This window comes from Syngnathoides biaculeatus, chromosome 11 (assembly GCF_019802595.1).
Source record: "Syngnathoides biaculeatus isolate LvHL_M chromosome 11, ASM1980259v1, whole genome shotgun sequence".
Lineage (NCBI taxonomy): Eukaryota > Metazoa > Chordata > Actinopteri > Syngnathiformes > Syngnathidae > Syngnathoides > Syngnathoides biaculeatus.
In genome coordinates, this window is record NC_084650.1 from 18612222 (window position 1) to 18628803 (window position 16582).

The window sequence follows — 16582 nt, forward strand, 5'->3', positions numbered from 1 at the left end:
GTGTACCATCTTTCTGTGTAAGTATAGCGTGTTTCAAAGTAGGTTTCACTTGCGGCTTTTACACAGCTGCAGCGTATGTATGTCCCACTCGCTCTGGGCGGTGCCATCTCTGGCACTCGTCACAGCTGTTCCGCATTCGGCATTATAATTGACCATGTATTTAAGTTTGGAGTTAAGTCACTGGCGTTGCCAGTTTGTTGCCTTGTGTCAGTGTGTTGCATTCACTGCCAGTAGAATTCTCCACCACTAAGAGTAAGTGTAGTGTTGAGCAATCGTCGTCATAGCGATTATGTGCCCCTTTTGCTCATCACCTCCTATTATGCTCATTAGTTTGCCCCATAGTCATCGGAGCTTGCTTTACGTCTTTTGGATCCTGCCTAGCCTAGCGTATCTGTACCTGTGCCTTGTTTTGGACTGCTTTTTGGAATTGACCACTTTTTGAAATAAAACCGCGTCTAACATCATGCCCTCATCTTGAAGTCCTGCATTTGGGTCTGCCCCCACACCGTTGGTTTGTGATACTTTCTAATGATAACGAATAGTGTTATTTTTTTCAGTTCCTTTTGTTGCAATGTATTTGACGTCATCGTGGTAAACTGAATGTAAATAATCTTTTTTTTTTTTAAATATTTGAAGCTAAAGAAGAATAGACAGTAAATGTACTGTAGCTACCAACACAAAAACGTCATAAACATTTGCACTGACTCCAGGTTAATACAACATACTATGACCATAGAAATTGGTGATTATGGACTGTTTTCCTTGCAGTTCCATCCCTCCATTTATTTATCAGGTTTCCTGTAAAGGGTTAAGGCACGAGCTAAAGCTTATCCCAGCAGACTCAAGGCGAAAGGCTGACCACATCCTGCACCAGTTGCCACTCAATCACTGGGTGACTGTGAATGGGTCATTGTGTATGGAATCGATCCCACAGCAGTCACGCGAAAATACAAGATATGAACCGTAACACTACTATTGGCGAGTTAGTCTGAGTCAATGGAGCGTCCAGCTGGAATTGGTAAAATGTTGATTCCTTTAAGGAGGGGTTCTTCAGTCATACTTCTCATACATACAGTGAAGAAAATAAGTGGTACAGTGGCCTTTGTTTGCAATTACATAGGTCAAACATTTCCTGTAGTTTTGCACACACTGCAGGAGGGATTTTGGCCCAGTCCTCCACACAGATCTTCTCGAGATCAGACAGGTTTCTGGGCTGTCGCTGAGAAACATGGAGTTTCAGCTGCCTCCAAAGATTTTCTATTGGGTTTCAGTCTGGAGACTGGCTAGGCCACATCAGAACCTTGATATGCTTCTTACGGAGTCACTCCTTGGTTTTTCTGCATGTGTGCTTCGCGTCATTGTCATGTTTAAAGACCCACCGACGACCCATCTTCAATGCTCTGACTGAGGGAAAGAAGTTGTTCCCCAAAATTTCACAATACATGGCCGCGGTCATCCTCTCCTTAATACATTGCAGTCGTCCTGTCCCATGTGCAGATAAACACCCCCAAAGCGTGATCCTGCCACCCTCATGCTTCACAGAAGTGATGGTGTTCTTGGGATGGAACTCATCATTCGTCTTCCTCCAAACACGATTAGTGGAATTATGACCAAAAAGTTCAATTTTTGTTCTCATCTGACCACAAAACATTCTCCCATGACTCCTTTGTATCATCCAAATGGTCATTGGCAAACCTAAGACAGGCCTTGACATGTGCTGGTTTAAGCAGGGGAAACTTCCGTGCCATGCATGATTTCAAACCATGATGTCTTAGTGTATTAGCAACAGTCGCCTTGGAAACAGTGGTCCCAGCTCTTTTCAGGCCATTAACCAAGTCCTGTCATGTAGTCCTAGTCTGATTTCTCACCTTTCTAAGGATCATCCCATGTGCAGAACCCCACCCCGCCTCCACCAAAAGCATGATGCTACCACACCCCATGCTTCACAGTAGGGACGGTCTTCTTGGGATGGAACTCATCAGTCGTCTTCCTCGAAACACGGTTAGTGGAATTATGACCAAAAAGTTCCAATTGGGTCTCATCTGACCACAAAACTGACTCCCCCTGACTCCTCTGTATCATCCAAATGGTCAAAGCTGTCTGATTTAGAGATCATCTGTGTGGAGGAATGGGCCAAAATCCCTCCTGCAGTGTTTGCATACCTGATGAACAACTACAGGAAACACTTGACCTCTGTAACTGCAAACAAAGGCTACTGTACCAAATATTTTCTCAGGTGTTCAAACACTTATTTGCAGCTGCATCACATAAAATAAATCATTAAAAAAAACATACATTGTGATTTCTGGATTTTTCTTTTTAGATTATCTCTCTCACATTGGACATGCACCTACGATGAAAATTTCAGACCCCTCCGTGATTTCTCAGTGGTAGAAATTGCAATATATAGCAGGGTGTTCAAATGCTTATTTCCTTCACTGTAATACGTACATTAAATGTTAACTCTGCAAAACTGCGCTGCTGAATGACGCTCTGTTATTCCTTTTTGGTAGACCAATTTCCAGCTATTTTTGTTCAAGGGTAAACAACGTAAACGAGACTTCATCTTGTTCCTGTCATTAAAATATGTAGTTACATGTTACGCAATGAAGCAATGAACTCAAGAGGGCTTGCGAACACACGCGACACCCCATCATGTTAAACAAAGCAATATGACCCCTTATGTTCACACAATTGCGCTCTTCAGAGAGTCTGATTATTTAGCATAGGGCAGATTTCGAGGAGACTTCCCCTGAGTTTGTGGCCATTTTTTTTTACCGGCTGCAATTGAACTTTTATAGAAAGCCGGCGCTTTTTAGTGTGACCTTGCTTTGACCAAGGTGGTCTGTCATCACAGAGAGAAATGTGCAGGGAGCTCGAGACAAAGGACATCCGCGCCGCGGTAATTGGGTTGGTGTTTTTCTTTCAGATTTTTAAAGTCGCCAGGAACATCTCTCTTCTTCCTCTCTCCGTCTCGCCGCCGTGCTTCCCCTGCTTTTCCATTCATCCCTCCTTCCTCCGCTCCTTCTTTCAATTCCCCTGCCCTCCGTCGTGTCTTTGCTCGGTGCAAAAACATATTCATCATACTCCTCTGCTGCCCTCGCAGCGCCGCGCCGCAGAATACTAATGACGGCGCATGAGAGGCTGCCAAGATTTGCGCAACACACGAGCATCTGTGTGTTTGATTGTGAATGTCTCTGTGTGTTGTGTTTTACTTGGGGCTATAAAAGCTTACTAATACGCCATGCACTCATTTGCTATAAGCCTATTAACTGCATGCACAGAAAAAAAAATGCCACTGGATTCATGTCAGCCCTCCCTCTCTTCTTGCATCTTTGCATCCCTCCCGCTCTTCATCTCCTCCTGTCAGCACTGTTATCAGTATGTCTGCTCCGTCTTTGTCTCTCCAGTTCCTTTTTTTTTTTTTTTTTTTTTTACTCAGGGCGAGCCAGGTAGCGATTTGCATAGAACGTCTGCGGGTTGCGTGCAAAGGTGCAAAGTGGAAGGAGAAATATCAAGCGCCGCTAAGTTATGAAAATAAAATTGCCATTCAATCTATCGCAACGATATTGTCTGACTCAGATCCCGAAACATTGGACAGCTTGCGACACCCCGAGTTATACATCAAGCTGAACTATTTTAACAGATGTACTGCAAGAGTGTACATAAAAACTTGGGGGGGGGGGGGGTGACGTCTGAAGTGCACGTTAGCTCCTCTGTAATCAAGTAAGTATAGATGACGTGATTATGGAAGCCACTTGTCACAATTCTGTAATTAACCGATCCACTTTCGGCATGATTACAAAAACTAAAACCTGCCAGTGTTCGTAATTATCTTGATCACCCCATAATTATTCAATCAGAGGGACAGTTAAAAAGAATGAGAGGAATTGGTAAATTTTCATTAGCATTTGACGGACTCTTTGATGAGCGCCGATGTGAGTGGGGAGGGACGGTGGCCCGACCCCCCCCCCCCCCCCCCCGGTCCCTCCCCACCACTGGCAGTGCGCAAAGATTGTGATTAGTGGAGAGTGAGGCTCTATCACACTTCTCATACATATTCACATATTTTGGTGTTGCCCCAAGGTTATTTTTTTTTAATAAATGTGGAAATTTGTTTAGTTTTTTTACCAATATTTGAATGCTTGGATACATACCCCATCTGAACAAAAGTCTTGGGACACACATCATAATTAAATAAAGAATAAAAAAGGGTTAGGACTAATCATTTTTGTCTGGACATATCAAAGCCTCTAACTTTGTGTTAATAGCAGATGTGATTTTTCCGTTTATAGGCAGAATTCTGTCTTTTTAAATGGCATTGATCAAAAAAATCTCTCTCTCTCGATTCTCTAAGAGTCGCTCTAGAGATCTCCTCGTCGAGCGAGCGAGCGAGAGCCTCTCTCTCTCTCTCTCTCTCCTCTCTCTCTCTCTCTCTCTCTCTCTCTTCTCTCTCTCTTCTCTCTCTCTCTCTCTCTTCTCTCTCTCTCTCTATATATATATATATATATAATATATATATATTCAGCTCAGCTGGTGAAGTGTCGGCCTCACAGTTCTGAGGTCCCGGGTTCAATCCTGGACCAGCCTGTGTGGAGTTTGCATGTTCTAACCATGCCTGCGTGGGTTTTCTCCAGGCATTCTGGTTTCCTCCCACATTCCAAAAACAAGCAACATTAATTGGACCCTCTAAATTGCCCCAAGGTGTGATTGTGAGTGCAGCTGTTTGTCTCGATGTGGCCTGCGATTGGCTGGCAACCAGTTCAGGGTGTACCCCGCCTCCTGCCCATTGACAACTGGGATAGGCTCCAGCACTCCCCGCGACCCTCGTGAGGATGAGCGGCAAAGAAAATGGATGGATGGATATATTCTCCATTTTTCATTTTTTGCAATATTCCGACCGTAACTCGTGCCGGAATCTACATTCATTTATACTCCGGTCCAATTTTTGCAAGCAAGGTGGAATATTAGCTACACGTCTGTTGATTGGTTGATTGTGCTCCTCCTGACCAATGAAAATGCTTGTTGTATACGAGGCAGATCATGGGGCCATTTTCAAGTGAACGCGAAGGCGGTGCTCAAGAGGAAAAACGCCTCTCGGGTGAAAGAAATTGATAAATATGTCAAAAATAAATTCCGATGGGATTGGATGGAACGAGAAATTGTCGATACAGTTGGAAAGAAGGAAGTTACCCCTCTGTTAAGCGACTTCATTCTCAAAATCGATCGACCACCACAATAATGAGGTGCGGGTTCGGAAGCAATTACTTGTAAAAATGTCTATTATTTCCTGATAACGACACATGACGTTAATAATTGTCGTCAAATTCATGCGTTTCAATCATGTACTAAAACAAGAAATTTAAACGTTTTTGAATGGATCCGATATACACGCTATGAAAGCACGCTTGCATGCCGTGATGCAAATCTGAATGCAATTTAGTTGTTTACATAGTTGAATTTGTATTTAAATTTGTAATTTTTGGGGGGAAAAAGTATGCACCTAAATAATAAACAATAATATTGTGTACATTTTGAAAACAGAATAGCATTTATTTATAGATGTACTAGATATATTTCATTCATAATACAATTTCATAATACTATTTTTCAGTCTTTTTTCGATCAACCAAATCACGTCTGTAACAATTAAAAGTTACTTTTCTGTGGAATCTAAAAAAGGTATTGTTGGAAGAGTTTGGTGTGGAAGAATTTGAGAGCCTTTTCCTCAACTGCCATTAATCTTGAAGGAGCTCTTTTCAACTTTAGCGAGCTCTGGATGAAAGACGAAAAACTCCGTGCCACACTTGATACCACACATCCGATACTCGCAAATGTAAGCAAATTGAAAGCTGATTGCAAAGGTATGCCTGATTCAACTGATGACAGGAGAAAGGAAATGAAAATTAACTGTGGATGAATGCTTAAAGTTAAAATAATTAAATAGACGCTGAGACTGATGAACAAATCAGTCTGGACGGGCCCGGGCTCAATGAGCTCAATGCCGGCACGGATTAGCACGATGCGGAGCAGCACGGCCGGCGTGGGCCACTCCGGAGGCCCAAAAAAACGGTTGACCATTCGTACTTTGGGCGACTCCAGGGGTGGAGAGGCGTGGTGCAGGCACATAGATCCATCTTGAATGAGCGCTAACCGGGACTACAGGCGCGGCCTCTCGGTGATCCCGTCGGCTACGGCCGTTCGATGGATCGCCGGCTACAAACCCAACATCGCGTTGGGCGGCTACCCGCCTCCAGTAGACGAATCCGAAAGACGATTTCCGCGTGATATCGACGCTATCCCAACTCCATTCGGGCTGGTGTCACAAACTCAACAACTATCAGGATCGACTCAACAACAACATTGTTGATAAATGCCCATTGTGCGACGTCGCCCCCCCACGATACGCGTCATCTCTTCAATTGTGCTCAAAAACCAACCACACTGACGGTGGAACACCTGTGGAGTGCACTGGCCAATGTGGCTGACTTTCTGGACCTTGATACGGAATAATGACCGTCGTACTTGGCTACAACAACAACAACAACAAATCAGTCTAAAGAAAAACTGGTTATAATTGAATGGAAGATAAATGGTGGCAAGGGGTAATAAAGGGATGGGCCACGGACTATAGAAGCATCTCACCTGTTGCTCTGCCTCTTCCTCGTCACTGCTGATTTTTAAGTCATCCTCCAGCATTCTGCGCAGAAACAAGACAACACGTTTAATTTTAACCCTGACCTCAACATCTGTTTGAATTAGCTTAAAGGTGAAGTGTCATGAAATGGATGATTTTTAGTATGTTATTCATGAAAAAAACGGCAGCCGGTATGGACCCATCCGTTTTTTCACCACAAAACATGATTTTGACGTATACGGCTTTTTGTAACTCCCGCCATAAAAATAATCTCAATGGATGTTTTCGAGAAAAAGCAGGAAGTGATGTACAGGGTAGGAGCGCCCTCCAGTGGACTCGTTTGTTTCTATTAGTTTTACCTGCGGGACGGTAGCTCATTGTTCCTTCGTGTTAGCCAAAATGCTGGCTCGTTGCATTGCTGGACATTGCTCAAACACTTGGGAGGATGGATTTACTCTTCATAAGTTTCTAAGAGACCCGATTCATCGTGAAAAATGAATTGCACGGTTGCAAAGGATGGGAGCTTCGTGGGTTCCAAATAACAAGTAGGTGTGTATACAGCTACTAAAAATAATAATAGTTTGGGGCGGACCACGTATTCAGTCTCTCATAACGTGACAAAAGATCAGTGCACGTATGACAGACGTGCTAAATGTGTCGATGTGCGCCTCGGACGGCTTCCGGGCTCGCCGGCGAAGGCTGCTACATCGGCTCACCACTGAAGGCTGCTGCGTCGCCTCGCTAGCGAGGGCTGCCGCATCGGCTCGCGGACGGCAGCAGCTATAAACAAGGCTCCCAACAATGGCGCACTCAGCCGCGTGCGACGACAATGCCGTAAAGCAGCCCGGCTCAGCTCCGTGATAAGCCACCTCGGCGCTGAAAATGAGCCACCCTGGCCGAGGCGCCGCATCCGCCGGTCACGACTTCAGCGAAGGCTGCCACATCGGGCTCGCGGGCAGCGGCGGCTCTGAACAATGCTGCCGAAAATGGCGCACTCAGCCGCGTGCGACAACAACGCCGTAGAGCGCCCCGGCCCAGCGGTATTGTTCATCGCGGATGGCGGCGGCTATGAACAACGCCGTAAAGCGACCCGGCTCAGCGCCATGATTAGCCACCTCGGCGCTGAAAATGAGCCACCCTCGTCGGCCTTGTCGACTAGGCTGAGCCGGCCGCCAGCCTTTTCGGCCGGGGTAGCTCGTCGCGGCGCCGGCGCCAACATCGCTCATCTCCACCGCGGAAGTGGATCGAACAGGAAGGCGGTTTGGCCGTGATCGCATATCATCTGAATATGGCTCGAAACAATAGGGTAGTAGGGTCACTTCACTCGGTTGTGTGATATTCTCTTCTTCGAAAAGAGCTTCCGTGTCAGAAGGGGCATGTTCATCTCCCATAGTAGGGTCCACACCGTGTTTTCAATGGCGAATGTCCGGACAGGAGATGCAGCCAATACGGCGACCACTTGGATGCCGAATGAGACTTCCGCAACATTGCGCATGGATGATGGGCTCTCCGCTCACATGTATTTTTTTCGCATAGCCATTGAAGCGAATAATCTTATATGTATTTTTCATTTCAATATCTATTTTAGAATGTTTATAGGGATGACATTTGACCTTTAAACTAATAAATACTTCCTTACTTTGAAACGGATCAGTTTTGAATTTTTGATACAGGCCTCGTCATGCGTCTCACTTGACACTTGACCTTTAAATACAGCACACGCTTAGCTGCTATTGCCTTTCAAGGGTTGTCCTGGTAAATGGATTAACACTGGCTTATGTTTGAGAATGATGAAGAGGATGGTGCATGAGGGATAGCGGTGCAAAAAACAAAAAAAGAAAACCCAAAAAAACCTAACCAGATGCTCAGTTTGAAGAGAGAAGCCAGATTGTTTTTTCACCTGCAAACGTTTTTGTGTTGACAAGTGCTGAACTGCTGCCAAAAATTCTTTGGTAACAAGAGGGTATGTTGAGAGAACAGAGCCCTCTGAGTCAGAATCCAACTCCCAATGAGTTGCTTTCACCCTCCATTTGCATCAACGTAAATACATGTTCAACATAAACACAACATGTACTTGTGTTTGCGCTGGGTAGCAAATTATTTTGTATTTATGTGCGGTGCATTGGCAAGTTCCCGTGTTTTATTGCTTTATATAAACCACCCATGCGTGCCGCCGTTATTTTAAGATAGCACCGCTATTGTTATGACAAGAGAATCCCCTAAAGGGATTTTTACTGCCTCACGAACTGCTCTCTTCACAGCTCTCGCCACTAAAAAACACTCCCCCAGTGTTGTGGTGTTTTCAGATGGGACCGTTGCGAGTCGTGAATGAGTGAAGCGCAATGAGAAAAGCTTCACAGATAAGGGCGCACTGCAGCACGTAGGTGATGATGGATATATTTGGATGAATGAAAAACGGAGCCACACTTTATTTCATAAAAAGGCAGAGACGGGTGGCGTGCGATAGGGAGGTAAGATGGGGGGATAATGATGGGGGGGAGTGGAGGACAGGGACCCGGGATGGTAAATTGTGGAGAAGGAATAGAAACATGGAAAATAAAATAAAAATGCAAGCAAGAACGAGCACATGCAGGAAGAATGTTTAATCTTAAAAGTTGGCGAGTGGGTTAAAAAAAACGCCTCAAAAGTCAAATAATCTTGGAATTCAAACCACCATTTATCACCACAATTTAGCTTCATGTGTTTGACTTTTTTTAAGCATTTTTGTTAAACTTACTCTGACAAATTATCCGACAACTCAGTACAACACGAGCAATAAAATTGATGAAAATATCTATGACATGTCTCAATTGATTTCATCAAGCATATGCCAACGCAAATAACAAGGCTGAAAGTGGTGTGGCTCAGGAATTGGATATAAACCACCGACGGAGCTGGCCAACATTTTGCACATTTTTACTGCAATGAAAACATTTCACGACCAGCAATGATGACTATCAGTTCCTAAACTTAGCAATGGTGAACCACACAGCTCAAAATGTTATTTTATCGCCCGAACAGACATAAAAGGCTCATTCATTGACCTTTATTGCTCGACAAACACATGCCTGTTACCGCTCCATGAGTGTCTCTCACGCATGTTCGAAGGCCGACTAATTTATGACATTTTTGTGCGGTGAACTAGTTTTCGTATGGCGCAAGGACATCATCTAGTTTATATTTATTGCAGCAAAGTGTTGTTGGTCATACAAATAATTACTATATGTATTACTTTACTAGTGCAATACGCGTAGGTTAGTGATACACCGGTTATGTCGGCACTATAGAGATGGAGCTGCGTACTTGTATGCCATCCAACCATGCGTCCATCCATTTTCTTTGCCGTCTATCCTCACGAGGGTCGTGGAAGTGCTGGAGCCTATCCCAGTCGTCAACGTCACACTCACAAACACACCTAGGGGCAATTTAGAGTGTCCAATTAATGTTGCATGTTTTTGGGATGTGGGAGGAAACTGGAGTGCCCGGAGAAAACCCACGCAGGCACGGGGAGAACATGTAAACTCCACACAGGCGGGTCCGCGATTGAACCCGGGACCTCAGAACTGTGAGGCCAACGCTTTACTTGCTGAGTCACCGTGCCGCCTCGCCTATAGTTACTATATGTTTTTGTTTTAGGTATCAGTAATCTAACAACTTTATCACTTTGCATATTGAATAATTTTTTATCTTCACGATGGAGTTTCTTCCTGCTTTTCATTTTTTTTATACACTTCTATAGCACAGTCTTACAATTTAGTACATATGGAAATACTTTTCCTGTTAGCCCAATAACTACACACTTTATGTTGTAATTGTTCCTTGACACTAATGATGAATATGAATATTCTGTTCCGTTAAACATTTTCCCAATTTGGATCAGTAATCTGTCACTGATGGTGTAGCGGTACACACGCCTCATTTTGGTGGGATCGATTCCCGCTCAGTGATGGGGTCGACGTCTGCCCTGCGAATGACTGGCGACCGGTTCAGGGTGAAGTCTGCCTTTTGCCCGAAGCTAGCTGGGATAGGCTCCAGCTTTCCCACAACCCTTGTGAGGATAAGCGGCTTGGATAATGACATGACATGGATCAGCAATGTAGAATGAAATTAAATGTGCTCACTAAGCACCAATAGGTTTAAGATCTGAATTAACTTTTGTCGTACATCTGAATGAAACTTTTCATTACAGGGAACATTAATGGAATACATTGAAATGATGAAGTTATAATTTGATATAGTATCAACCAATCAGATTAATAACTAGGAAGGATGAAGAAATGCTAGACTCAAAATTACGGCCAGTGACTTTAATCAATCATCATGAAAAATGACTACTACTATTAATCACAAATTGACTTGAGATTTTGCTTCTTTTTTTTCACATGATCAGCAACACCGACGAAGTTGCAAAGCAAAACCTTCGAGTTCATGGATTTTGTATAGCACAGGTGTCAAACTCAAGGCCTGGGGGCAAGATCCGGCCCGACAAATGATTTTATGCGGCCCACCACTTCCTTGATTCTTATGAAAATCTCTACCAAAATTTCAAATTGTCATGTATCATAAATTACAATGTTGAGATATTACAAGTATTTTTTTTTTTAACCAAACATTAACAGAGGTTGAAAAATCCATTACCCTTCAAAAACTATTTCATAAATTTCAGGTGTAAATATGATAAGGCGGTTAAATATTCTTATGGTTTCGCAGCCATAATGGCCCTCTGAGGGAAGCCGTAACTACAGTGTGGCCCGCGACTGAACTGAGTTTGACACCCCTGTTGTATCGAGATGGATACTTACTGTACAGTAGCTTTCAGTTTAATGAGGTGTTGAAACACTTAAACATTGGTTGACCTCACTTGAGCTAAGTGCATCTTGCAAAACTCTTCTTTTGTGTGTTACTTTTTTTGACATCCAAAAGAACAAAAAAAAAAAAGAGCTATTAAAAAGATTCGCTTGAGAGCCAACGAAGAAGAATAAACACGGAAAATTACAGAAATCAAACTGACTCATATTTAAAGGTTTTATTTGTTTAGGTAGAGGATTTTGTTTTTCAGTTAACTTACACTCTCTGACGTGACTTTTAATGCCCTGTCATTTGTCAGTACATTTAATTAAGCCTTTTTTTTTTTTTATTAAAAAGACAGTCGCCACTACTTGATCGACTTTATGATAAAATGTTGCAAGTAGAATTATTAAAAGTTTTATTGTACTCCATTGTTTAATGAATTGGAAACCCATACGAATCCGTCACGAGCAGATGCATGTAAAAGGAGAAATTGATTCGTTATTGACGATCTGTCGTTAGAGGAAAAATGCCAACTGGGCAGGCATGTAGTCCGCTACATCCAATTGCTGTGGATTGACATTTCATACACTTTTTCACTTGGACACGGTCACATTCTGAATGTTTAATATTTGGCTTCTGATGTGGTTCCTGTTCCAAAGCACAAGCTGGACATTTAGCGGATTTAGCATAACATTAATTTTGTAAAACAGAATCATTAGGCCCGTGTGGTGGATTTACAAGCAGAGATCCCTGCCTTTCCAATCCCACCCAGCCATGAATCCTGCTGTGTTGCCGTGCCAGTGGAGTGGAGTGGGCTGCAGCCAATGATGTTGCAATATGCCCCTGGCTCACGTTAAATTAATGTAGCTGCACTTTCCCGCTCTGATCCGCATAATCTTTCTTTTTCTCTCCCTCTTCTACCAACACTGAATTTCGTCCTAGAGTCAAACTTCATTTTTATCTTGAGGGAAACATAACATTGGGTCAGAAATCATGCGTGTGTGTGTGTATTTAGAAAGCTCCGGGGATACTCACGACTTTTGTGGTGCGGTTGTTGGTTTCGCAGCTGGCTTGCTAGCTGATACAGTACATCGCTCTGGAACACAATAAAGGAAATAAAATCATTCAGCATTTGCTATATGTGCTGAGTGGTGTTTGACGGGTCGTCAGACCTTTAAATGTGATAATTGCTGTGATTTCAAAGACTAACTTTAAAAAATGTGACTTGATTTCCTCAATGAATCGATTCCCTAGTGCTTCTCGACTTTATTGTATAATTTCTTCTTCTTTTTGTTCTTCCTGTTTATTGCTTTTGCCAGCTCCTTTTGTTCCGCCCAGTTTCCTTTGCTAACTGTGGCATCCACATGAGTCAATTCCATGCTTTCATGCCTCTGAGACATATTTTGTTGTGACTTACAAACCCAAACAATGCCGTTTTGTGTGCCAGTTATTTGTTTGAAATGAATCCTTGATTTACAGCAGAGAGAGTCCTGACAGGTGATGGGAACATCAAACATCAATCTGTTTTCTTCTTTCTACCTTTACCAGTGCTTCGGTAAAATTGTGGTTAAGTGTATGATGTACAGCTGTACAAACATTGTTAAAGGTCAAGTGTCATGAAATGGATGATTTTTAGTATGTTATTAATGAAAAAAATGGCAGCCGGTAGGCCCATCCGTTTTTTTCACCACAAAACATGATTTTGACGTATACGGCTTTATGTAACTCCCGCCACGAAAATCCTCTCGAGGGATTTGTTTTCAACAAGAAGCAGGAAGTGACGTTGGAGACAGCAGCATACTCAAGCAGTCTCGATTGTTTATACTAGTTTTACCAGCGGGAAGGTAGCTCGTTGTTCCTTGGTGTTAGTCAAAATGGATATTGCTCGAACACTCGGGAGGATGGATTCGCTCTTCATACTTTTCCAAAAGATCTGGTTCGTCGTGAAAAATGGATTGCACAGGTGCAAAAGATGAGAGCTTCGTGGGTTCCAAATGACAGATAGGTGTGTATACAGCTATTAAAAAAAGTAATAGTTGGGGGGGACGTAATCCGTAAGTCAGGGGTGCTAAATGTGTCGATGTGCGCATCGGAGGGCTTCCATGCAGCACGCGCTGAAGGACGGCCTCCGGAGGCCTTGTGAATTGACCCCTCCATAGAAATTGCGTCATCCGCGTCGCTGACCAATCAGAGGCCAGAGATCTGCATAAACCACGCCCCCTTTTTGACGCGCAGTTTTCTCAGACAACGCTAGATGGTCCAGTATAGCTTCTGTTGGCGTTTTATGGCGTATTTGGGTTCCTTAACAATAGATATAGTTAAGAGGTGTAGTCACGGACTTTATAAAAGTGACGACAGGTATCCTGAAAGGCTAGTTGGTGGAGTTCGATTCGTACCCTTTCCAAAACCAAAGACCCAGTACGAAAAATGTCTTTGATGGATCAAACTTTGTGGAAGACCGCATCATCAACTGAATCCATCTAAAATCAACCGGAACAGAAGAACCGAGTACAAAAAATGTCTTTGATGGATAAAACTTTGTGGAAGACCGCATGATCAACTGAATCCATCAAACGGAACAGATATGTTTCCACGAAGGTAAGCCCGAGATTTGATTTTCAATACATGTCCCATATAAATGAACTAGCAGTTCTTCTCTTGCATAACATAGCTAAGTGTGAATGATTGACACACTTGATCTGTGTTGAGCGATATTTTGCGATGATCTGACTGCAGAAACGTGTCCCTTTGTTCGCGGCTACGGTAAACCGGACTTTGTTAGCACGAAGGTATGCCCTATATTTGTTTTTCAATACATGTCTCATATAAATGAATTATCAGTTCTTCGCTTGCATAACATAGCTACGTGTGAATGATTGACACACTTGATCTGTGTTGAGCGATATTTTGCCATGATCTGACTGCACAAACGTGTCCCTTTGTTCGCACCTAATGAGCTAAGCTAACCGGACTAGCAGTCCTAAAAGCCTTCGACGTGCACCGAGACACCAAGACTGAAGGAAGGATGTTTGAGGACACTAAAGTAGTGATTGTCGTACTCGGTCGGGACTTACGTAGGTTCGGCACTAATTCAAGAATAATTATTGAGGGGAGCGCGTGACGTTACGCAAAGAAAACGAGAAAAACAACTCGTAAATCAAGCCTCGCCTTCTTTTCCTTCATACGGCGGTTCACAAACAGCTATACAGATACATATACAGATTCTGCACAAGTATGATATGTAACACGAAAATAGGAACCTGTCAATGACGAATTTGTCTTTGGGTTATAATATATTATTATGTGGCTTCTCAGTCTTCCTCTGACTCTGGAAAGATCTTGCGCTAATATCAATGGTTTCTCCGTCGATATGCATGTAAATACCATTGAAATACCCCTCGCTGAAATACTTGAAGCACTGCTGTCTGCTTTTCAACGACATTTCACTGTTGGCTAAGAATGCGAGTGAGAAATCATCTGGTAAATCGGACAGTTTCGCTCTATTCTTTTCTTGCTGCGCCGCACTTTTTGCTAATTGTTTGTCTGACGTAGGCGCACGTGGTGTGACGTCACTTCAGGAGGCGTGGTTAAGTGCCCTGTACGGAGGGGTCAATTGCCACCGGCCTTGTCGACAATTGATGGCTCATCTCCACCGCGGAAGTGGATCAAACAGGGAGGCGGTCTGGCCGCGGCGTTGTCGTCCCTTGCGGGCGGCGTTGTTTTCATCACCGCCGGGCGGAGGTGGATTGGGCAGGGAGGTGGTTTGCCTGTGATCCACATATCATCTAAATATGGCTTGAAACAATAGGGTAATATTGCCCTGGTAACTTTGTGTGATGTTCTCTCTTCAAAAAGAGCTTCCGTGTCAGAAGTGGCGTGTCCCATAGTAGGGGCCACAGCGTGTTTTCAATAGCAAACGTCCGGAGTGATGTCACGGACAGGAAATACAGCCAATATGGCGACCACTTGGATGTCGAATGACACTTTCGCAACTTTGCGCATGGATGACATGCTCTCTGCTCATATTTATTTTTTTGTATAGACATTGAAGTGAATAATGTCATATGTATTTTTCATTTCAATATCTATTTTAGAATGTTTACAGGGATGACATTTGACCTTTAAACTAATAAATACTTCCTTACTTTGAAACCGATCAGTTTTGACTTTTTGATACAGGCCTCGTCATGCGTCTCACTTTGCATTCCCCTCTCCAAATTTGTATCACGTGATTCCTTAATTTCTTTCACCTTTTGTTTAACTACTTGAAGTGTGTCTGTGCATGTGTTACTTTCTTTCCAGATAGATTTTGATGACTCTGCAGTGAGCACGGAAGCTTTGATGCTGGGAAACTTACTCTGGGTGTTGTAGCTTAAGGTCATATGCTGCAACTCCTAGGATGGAGAAAAAAAGGGATAAAAGGAGAGATGAATGTCTTCAATGAATGAATTATCAAAGGTCATTACCGATCTCACAGCATTACAATTTTTTAACTTTCTAAAAAATCTGAAGTTTATATGTAGTAAGATTGCAGCGGCTTTAAACAATTGGTGAGAATACAAATAATGTCATGTCTATGGATACTTCTGATGAGTTAGATGGAGAAACACCTGAGGATATATTTGAACTGGGGAAACCTGAAACGCTGCATCTTTATGTGACATCATGGAAAGTCAAAAGAAATCAATCAAGATACCGGGAAGAGGATTGTGGACTTGCATAAGCCTGGAACATCTTCGGGTGCAATGTCCAGGTGTCTGAAGGTGTCACATTTATCTGGTCAAACAATTACATGTACCGTATTTTCTGGACTATAAGTCATGTTTTTTTTCATAGTTTGGCCGGGGGTGCGACTTATTCTCCAGAGCGACTTGTATGTGAAATAATTAACATTATTACATCCATCCATCCATTTTTCGAGTCGCTTATCTGTTACTGTTAGTATGACAACCATAAGAGGGCGCTCTCGGCCCGTGTATCAGATGACGGATGGAGAGCACAGCTTCCGGGCGAATCCGCCATGCAACTTTCCGGGAAATCATTGGATGACTCGACAAAGTATGGGCTTCCGTGACACCAAAACCATCCAGTCAGGATTCAGAAAGTCTTGAACAGGCTAGTTGTAACTGCTACTGATGATAAGTCTGACGTAAG

At 43.2% G+C, this 16582-nt stretch overlaps 1 protein-coding gene across 3 annotated transcripts in view; it reads right to left on the bottom strand.

The window, feature by feature from the left end:
• The window catches only part of aff2 (AF4/FMR2 family, member 2), a 170751-nt gene that overhangs the window by 50734 nt on the left and 103435 nt on the right, over positions 1-16582 (bottom strand). For all 3 annotated transcript variants that reach the window (XM_061834238.1, XM_061834236.1, XM_061834239.1), the window contains 3 exons: positions 15786-15822; positions 12464-12524; positions 6646-6700 (listed from right to left, as the gene is read on the bottom strand). In XM_061834238.1, the coding sequence (XP_061690222.1) occupies positions 6646-6700; positions 12464-12524; positions 15786-15822 (153 nt within the window). The remainder of the gene's footprint in view (positions 1-6645; positions 6701-12463; positions 12525-15785; positions 15823-16582) is intronic.